The following is an 8,051-nucleotide window of genomic DNA, read 5'->3' as shown; positions in this document are numbered from 1 at the left end:
ACTTTGTTATCGTCATCTATCGTGGTTATTAACATAAAAACACAATTCAAATGATTAGGACATAAAAGATGTATTTGTATTGATAAAAACATCTTGGCTCTCGTAGTTCTAATGATGTATTCTTAGAGCTAGTGTTAGGAAGTTATAGATGATGCATCACTCACAAACCACACCAGCAAAGTATACTATATATACACTATATATATACTATACATACACTATACATATACTATATATACACTATATACTGTACATACCAAGTACAGAGAAGTAGCAGCAGATTGTCCGTAGCTGCCCAGTGTCCATGTTGACGTGATAAATCCTGACATATTACAGTGTTTCAGAGAAAAAACAGAATAAAGACAAGAAAAAAAAAGACAAAAACATGAGACGTTGACCGGAGGCACGGCGGCGGGCCGGTACGGCGGCAGGCTGCTACTAGCGCCGCGCCGTCTTGTGAGTACAACAAACCGATCATAACTCTCTATTATCTATTCCATATTGCTGTAAAAACTTTCTAAGGTTTCTTTCCAAAAACTACATTTGACATTTGAACACATCATGATAACATTAGAATGGACCTTCGCCCAGTACTCATTTTACTGAATATATCCTGAACGCACCATAATGTAAGTGGATGGGAGCTGCGTAGCTGAGCTGCTAACGTTAACCAGCTCTCCTCCTGCCCGTTTCAACACAGACTACCTGTTCACAGCGTTCTCAGGGATCGCCGACTAGAACGCGTTAATGACGATCGCAGATCTTTGACTGAATGTCGTCCGATCGCGATCGGCAGTAAAACTTGACCTCACGCTCTGATGGTTAATCTGTGAGGGGGGGGTGGGAGGGTCCGTTACACCACTAGTGGATGATTAACTAGATTTAGTAGCTAACCCGTGTGTGTGTGTGTGTGTGTGTGTGTGTGTGTGTGTGTGTGTGTGTGTGTGTGCAGTGTGGCTGGTACTGGGGGCCGATGAACTGGGAGGACGCTGAGATGAAGCTGAAGGGGAAACCTGACGGATCGTTTCTGGTTCGAGACAGTTCAGACCCTCGATACATCCTGAGTCTGAGCTTCAGGTCGCAGGGAGTCACACACCACACACGCATGGAGCACTACCGAGGTAACGCACGCACACGCACACACACACACACCACACATACACACACACACACACACATAATCCTGATTATTACACGGCTACTTTCTGAAGAAATCAATAATTTTACACAAAAACAATCCTCCAGAGTCTGACGGTCTGTTATACATAACAACGGTCTGTTATACATAACAACGGTCTGTTATACATAGCAACGGTCTGTTATACATAGCAACGGTTTGTTATACATAGCAACGGTCTGTTATACATAGCAACGGTCTGCTATACATAGTAACGGTCTGTTATAAAGAGATAACAGAGCATAGACCAATCAGAATGGAGTATTGAACTCGGCCGTGTAATGAATCTTGATATTTGAGGCTTGTTATCCATCCCGTCTCCTGCAGGGACCTTCAGTCTGTGGTGTCATCCCAAGTTTGAGGATCGTTGTCACTCGGTGGTGGAGTTCATAGAGCGAGCCATCATGCACTCAAAGAATGGGAAGTTCCTGTACTTCCTGCGCTCCAGAGTCCCCGGTAACAACCAATCACCTCTCACCTGTCTGTACACTGCCGGGTCACCTGTTAGCTTGCTTTCTAACTGTGTGTGTGTGTTCAGGTCTACCCCCGACCCCGGTCCAGCTCCTGTACCCGGTCTCCAGGTTCAGCAGCGTCAAGTCTCTGCAGCATCTCTGTCGCTTCTGCATCAGACAGCTGGTCCGGATCGACCACATCCAGGAGCTGCCGCTGCCCACGTGAGTACACGCTCATGTCTGGAGTACTACTCATGTACTACTGTTGTGTACTACTGTTGTGTACTCTCTGTACTCAGTCCATGTACTTGTACTGAGTGTCTACTCTCTTCAGGCCTCTGATCTCCTATCTGAGGAAGTTTTATTACTACGACCCCGAAGAGGAGATCAGCCCGTCCCTGAAGGACAGAGGACCTGAGCCCAGCCGCCAGCCGGGGGTCCAACCGCCGGGGGTCCAGCAACCGGGGGTCCAGCAGCCGGGAGTCCAGCCGCCGGGGGTCCAGCAGCCGGGGGTCCAGCAGCCGGGGGTCCAGCAACCGGGGGTCCAACCACCGGGGGTCCAGCAGCCGGGGGTCCAACCACCGGGGGTCCAGCAACCGGGGGTCCAGCATCCGGGGGTCCAGCAGCCAGGGGTCCAACCACCGGGGGTCCAGCAACCGGGGGTCCAGCAGCCGGGGGTCCAGGAACCGGGGGTACAGCAACCGGGGGTCCAGCAACCGGGGGTCCAGCAGCCGGGGGTCCAGCCGCCGGGGGTCCAACCACCGGGGGTCCAGCCACCAGGGGTCCAGCAGCCGGGGGTCCAGCAACTGGGGGTCCAGCAACCAGGGGTCCAGCAACCGGGGGTCCAGCAACCGGGGGTCCAGTCTCAAACGTAACCCTGGAGCCTCAGAGGACAACGTGCGTCACAGTTTTAACCTATAAAAGGAACAATTAATAAAACATCTGTTAATTTAACCTTTTAACCCTCTGAGCTCACAGTAGCTACTGGCGCTACTAGTTACTGGCGCTACTAGCTAATGGCGCTACTAGCCACTGGCGCTGCTAGCTACTGGCGCTACTAGCCACTGACGCTACTAGCCACTGGCGCTACTAGCCAATGGCGCTACTAGCTACTGGAACTACTAGCCAATGGCGCTACTAGCTACTGGCGCTGCTAGCCACTGACGCTGCTAGCCACTGACGCTGCTAGCCACTGACGGTGCTAGCCACTGGCGCTGCTAGCCACTGACGGTGCTAGCCACTGACGGTGCTAGCTACTGGCGCTGCTAGCTACTGACGGTGCTAGCTACTGGCGCTGCTAGCTACTGACGGTGCTAGCTACTGACGGTGCTAGCCACTGGCGCTGCTAGCTACTGACGGTGCTAGCCACTGGCGCTGCTAGCCACTGACGGTGCTAGCCACTGGCGCTGCTAGCCACTGACGGTGCTAGCCACTGGCGCTGCTAGCCACTGACGGTGCTAGCCACTGGCGCTGCTAGCCACTGGCGGTGCTAGCTACTGGCGCTGCTAGCCACTGCTAGCCACTGACGGTGCTAGCCACTGGCGCTGCTAGCCACTGGCGGTGCTAGCCACTGACGGTGCTAGCCACTGGCGCTGCTAGCCACTGCCGGTGCTGGCCACTGACGGTGCTAGCCACTGGCGCTGCTAGCCACTGGCGCTGCTAGCTACTGGCTGATAGCCGGTTGTTTGGGAACAGAGACGTTCATACGTCCACCACGGTACAGGCTGACAGCACGCAGCCTGTGGGTGGATTATAACACAATAAAAGTGATGAATTACAGACCATAATATCCATCCTTACAGCTAGCAGGAAGCTGTATACGTCTCTCTATACGTCTCTATATACGTCTCTCTATACGTCTCTCTATACGTCTCTATACGTCTCTCTATACGTCTCTCTATACGTCTCTATACGTCTCTCTATACGTCTCTATACGTCTCTCTATACGTCTCTCTATACGTCTCTCTATACGTCTCTATACGTCTATACGTCTCTATACGTCTCTCTATACGTCTCTATACGTCTATACGTCTCTATACGTCTCTCTATACGTCTCTATACGTCTCTATACGTCTCTCTACGTCTCTCTATACGTCTCTATACGTCTCTATACGTCTCTCTATACGTCTCTATACGTCTCTATACGTCTCTATACGTCTCTCTATACGTCTCTCTATACGTCTCTATACGTCTATACGTCTCTCTATACGTCTCTATACGTCTCTATACGTCTCTATACGTCTCTCTATATGTCTCTCTATACGTCTCTACGTCTCTACGTCTCTCTATACGTCTCTCTCTACGTCTCTCTATACGTCTCTATACGTCTCTATACGTCTCTATACGTCTCTCTATACGTCTCTATACGTCTCTCTATACGTCTCTCTATACGTCTCTATACGTCTCTATATGTCTCTCTATACGTCTCTATACGTCTCTCTATACGTCTCTATACGTCTCTCTATACGTCTCTCTATACGTTTCTATACGTCTCTATACGTCTCTATACGTCTCTCTATACGTCTCTATACGTCTCTCTATACGTCTCTATACGTCTCTATACGTCTCTCTATACGTCTCTCTATACGTCTCTATACGTCTCTATACGTCTCTCTATACGTCTCTATACGTCTCTATACGTCTCTCTATACGTCTCTATACGTCTCTATACGTCTCTCTATACGTCTCTATACGTCTCTATACGTCTCTATACGTCTCTATACGTCTCTCTATACGTCTCTATACGTCTCTCTACGTCACTGTATACGTCTCTATACGTCTCTCTATACGTCTCTCTATACGTCTCTCTATACGTCTCTATACGTCTCTATACGTCTCTCTATACGTCTCTCTATACGTCTCTATACGTCTCTATACGTCTCTCTATACGTCTCTATACGTCTCTATACGTCTCTATACGTCTCTCTATACGTCTCTATACGTCTCTCTATACGTCTCTCTATACGTCTCTCTATACGTCTCTCTATACGTCTCTATACGTCTCTATACGTCTCTCTATACGTCTCTATACGTCTCTCTATACGTCTCTCTATACGTCTCTATACGTCTCTCTATACGTCTCTCTATACGTCTCTCTATACGTCTCTCTATACGTCTCTCTATACGTCTCTATACGTCTCTCTATACGTCTCTATACGTCTCTCTATACGTCTCTATACGTCTATACGTCTCTATACGTCTCTATACGTCTCTCTATACGTCTCTATACGTCTCTATACGTCTCTATACGTCTCTCTACGTCTCTCTATACGTCTCTATACGTCTCTATGCTTCTATACGTCTCTCTACGTCTCTCTATACGTCTCTATACGTCTCTATACGTCTCTATACGTCTCTCTATACGTCTCTCTATACGTCTCTATACGTCTCTATACGTCTATACGTCTCTCTATACGTCTCTATACGTCTCTATACGTCTCTATACGTCTCTCTATATGTCTCTCTATACGTCTCTACGTCTCTACGTCTCTCTATACGTCTCTCTCTACGTCTCTCTATACGTCTCTATACGTCTCTATACGTCTCTATACGTCTCTCTATACGTCTCTATACGTCTCTCTATACGTCTCTCTATACGTCTCTATACGTCTCTATATGTCTCTCTATACGTCTCTATACGTCTCTCTATACGTCTCTATACGTCTCTCTATACGTCTCTCTATACGTTTCTATACGTCTCTATACGTCTCTATACGTCTCTCTATACGTCTCTATACGTCTCTCTATACGTCTCTATACGTCTCTCTATACGTCTCTCTATACGTCTCTATACGTCTCTATACGTCTCTCTATACGTCTCTATACGTCTCTATACGTCTCTCTATACGTCTCTATACGTCTCTATACGTCTCTCTATACGTCTCTATACGTCTCTCTATACGTCTCTATACGTCTCTATAAGTCTCTCTATACGTCTCTATACGTCTCTCTATACGTCTCTCTATACGTCTCTCTATACGTCTCTATACGTCTCTATACGTCTCTCTATACGTCTCTCTATACGTCTCTATACGTCTCTATACGTCTCTCTATACGTCTCTATACGTCTCTATACGTCTCTATACGTCTCTCTATACGTCTCTATACGTCTCTCTATACGTCTCTATACGTCTCTCTATACGTCTCTCTATACGTCTCTATACGTCTCTATACGTCTCTCTATACGTCTCTATACGTCTCTCTATACGTCTCTATACGTCTCTCTATACGTCTCTATACGTCTCTATACGTCTCTCTATACGTCTCTCTATACGTCTCTATACGTCTCTATACGTCTCTCTATACGTCTCTATACGTCTCTATACGTCTCTCTATACGTCTCTATACGTCTCTATACGTCTCTCTATACGTCTCTATACGTCTCTATACGTCTCTATAAGTCTCTCTATACGTCTCTATACGTCTCTCTATACGTCTCTCTATACGTCTCTCTATACGTCTCTATACGTCTCTATACGTCTCTCTATACGTCTCTCTATACGTCTCTATACGTCTCTATACGTCTCTCTATACGTCTCTATACGTCTCTATACGTCTCTCTATACGTCTCTATACGTCTCTCTATACGTCTCTATACGTCTCTCTATACGTCTCTCTATACGTCTCTATACGTCTCTATACGTCTCTCTATACGTCTCTATACGTCTCTCTATACGTCTCTCTATACGTCTCTCTCTACGTCTCTCTCTACGTCTCTCTCTACGTCTCTCTATACGTCTCTATACGTCTCTATACGTCTCTCTATACGTCTCTATACGTCTCTATACGTCTCTATACGTCTCTCTATACGTCTCTATACGTCTCTCTATACGTCTCTATACGTCTCTCTATACGTCTCTATACGTCTCTATACGTCTCTATACGTCTCTCTCTACGTCTCTCTATACGTCTCTATACGTATCTATACGTCTCTCTATACGTCTCTATACGTCTCTCTATACGTCTCTATACGTCTCTACGTCTCTATACGTCTCTATACGTCTCTCTATACGTCTCTATACGTCTCTCTATACGTCTCTCTATACGTCTCTATACGTCTCTCTATACGTCTCTCTATACGTCTCTATACGTCTCTCTATACGTCTCTCTATACGTCTCTATACGTCTCTCTATACGTCTCTATACGTCTCTCTATACGTCTCTATACGTCTCTCTATACGTCTCTCTATACGTCTCTATACGTCTCTCTATACGTCTCTATACGTCTCTCTATACGTCTCTCTATACGTCTCTATACGTCTCTCTATACGTCTCTATACGTCTCTATACGTCTCTCTATACGTCTCTATACGTCTATACGTCTATACGTCTCTCTATACATCTCTATACGTCTCTATACGTCTCTATACATCCATGGCCACAGACTCATTGGCGTCCAAAATGGCGGCGCCAACCAGCAGCGGGTGTCACAAAAGCCCCAGAGTTTGGTCTGTTTGGTTAAACATGAATCTAGAATAACAAACATAAATAAATGTAATATATATTATATATATATATATATATAAACAGTAATATACATGTTTAACAGTTTAACTTTCTTTTTCTCTTCCAGTTCTTTTCTTTTCTTTGTTTTTCGGACTCTCGATCAGCTGACTGAAGGACCTCAAACTGGACTCACAGACTCGCAGCCAATCAGCTCCCTCCGCTCAGTCCTGTATCCGGGCGGGTTTCAGATGATCCACCCTCCTCCGAGCACTCCGATTGGCTCTCGTGGAGAGTCGACACGGGGGAGGAGGGACGGGGGATGTGGAGACTCCGCCTCTCTCTTGATGTCATCACCGGGCAGCTGGACTAACTATGACATCACCGTTAGCGAAGACGAGCTCAGCGTGAGGAAATGTTCGGTCGCCTTTAGGATCCTTTAACTTCCAACACAAAGTATTTAAAGAACACGATAACGCCGGAGGTCTCTGTCAGTACGGAGAACCACCAGCTGAACGTCAGAGTCCGTCGTTCAGCCGCGAGCAGGGCGTCACCGCGGCGTTAAACTGGATCTTAACAGGTTCTATGAGGTTCTTCTTCATAGTCAGTGTGTTAGCGACATTAGAACCAGACAGTAGAACCAGACAATAGAACCAGACAGTAGAACCAGGCAGTAGAACCAGACAGTAGAACCAGACAGTAGAACCAGACAGTAGAACCAGACAGTAGAACCAGACAGTAGAACCAGACAGGAGAACCAGGCAGTAGAACCGGACAGGAGAACCAGGCAGTAGAACCGGACAGGAGAACCAGCACAGGGACGGGAGCAGGAGCAACACGGGTTTCGGGGTCGCGTCTAGAAGTTGCGAAAAGTTCTAATTCCAGCGTAGCTTGCGGGGGGGGAGGATGTTCTACTGTCCACTGTACTGTACTTTGTTATTGTCATCTATAGCGGTTATTAGTTGTTATGAAGTTAAACG

The 8,051-nt window shown here is 46.9% G+C and overlaps 1 protein-coding gene across 3 annotated transcripts in view; it reads left to right on the top strand.

Moving 5' to 3' along the window:
- LOC141781417 (uncharacterized) overlaps nucleotides 1-7,343 on the top strand; it is a 15,735-nt gene extending 8,392 nt beyond the window's left edge. For 2 of the 3 annotated variants that reach the window (XM_074657168.1, XM_074657166.1), the window contains 4 exons: nucleotides 953-1,121; nucleotides 1,505-1,633; nucleotides 1,716-1,851; nucleotides 1,964-2,504. In XM_074657168.1, coding sequence (XP_074513269.1) covers nucleotides 953-1,121; nucleotides 1,505-1,633; nucleotides 1,716-1,851; nucleotides 1,964-2,504 — 975 coding nt within the window. Of the gene's footprint in view, nucleotides 1-952; nucleotides 1,122-1,504; nucleotides 1,634-1,715; nucleotides 1,852-1,963; nucleotides 2,527-7,201 lie in introns of those variants that run through there. The other variant, XM_074657167.1, reaches the window with a different exon arrangement.
- Nucleotides 7,344-8,051: the final 708 nt, after the last annotated feature.

Source organism: Sebastes fasciatus, chromosome 13 (assembly GCF_043250625.1).
Source record: "Sebastes fasciatus isolate fSebFas1 chromosome 13, fSebFas1.pri, whole genome shotgun sequence".
In the NCBI taxonomy this organism is placed as follows: Eukaryota; Metazoa; Chordata; class Actinopteri; order Perciformes; family Sebastidae; genus Sebastes; species Sebastes fasciatus.
This window is presented reverse-complemented; position numbering and strand designations above follow the sequence as displayed.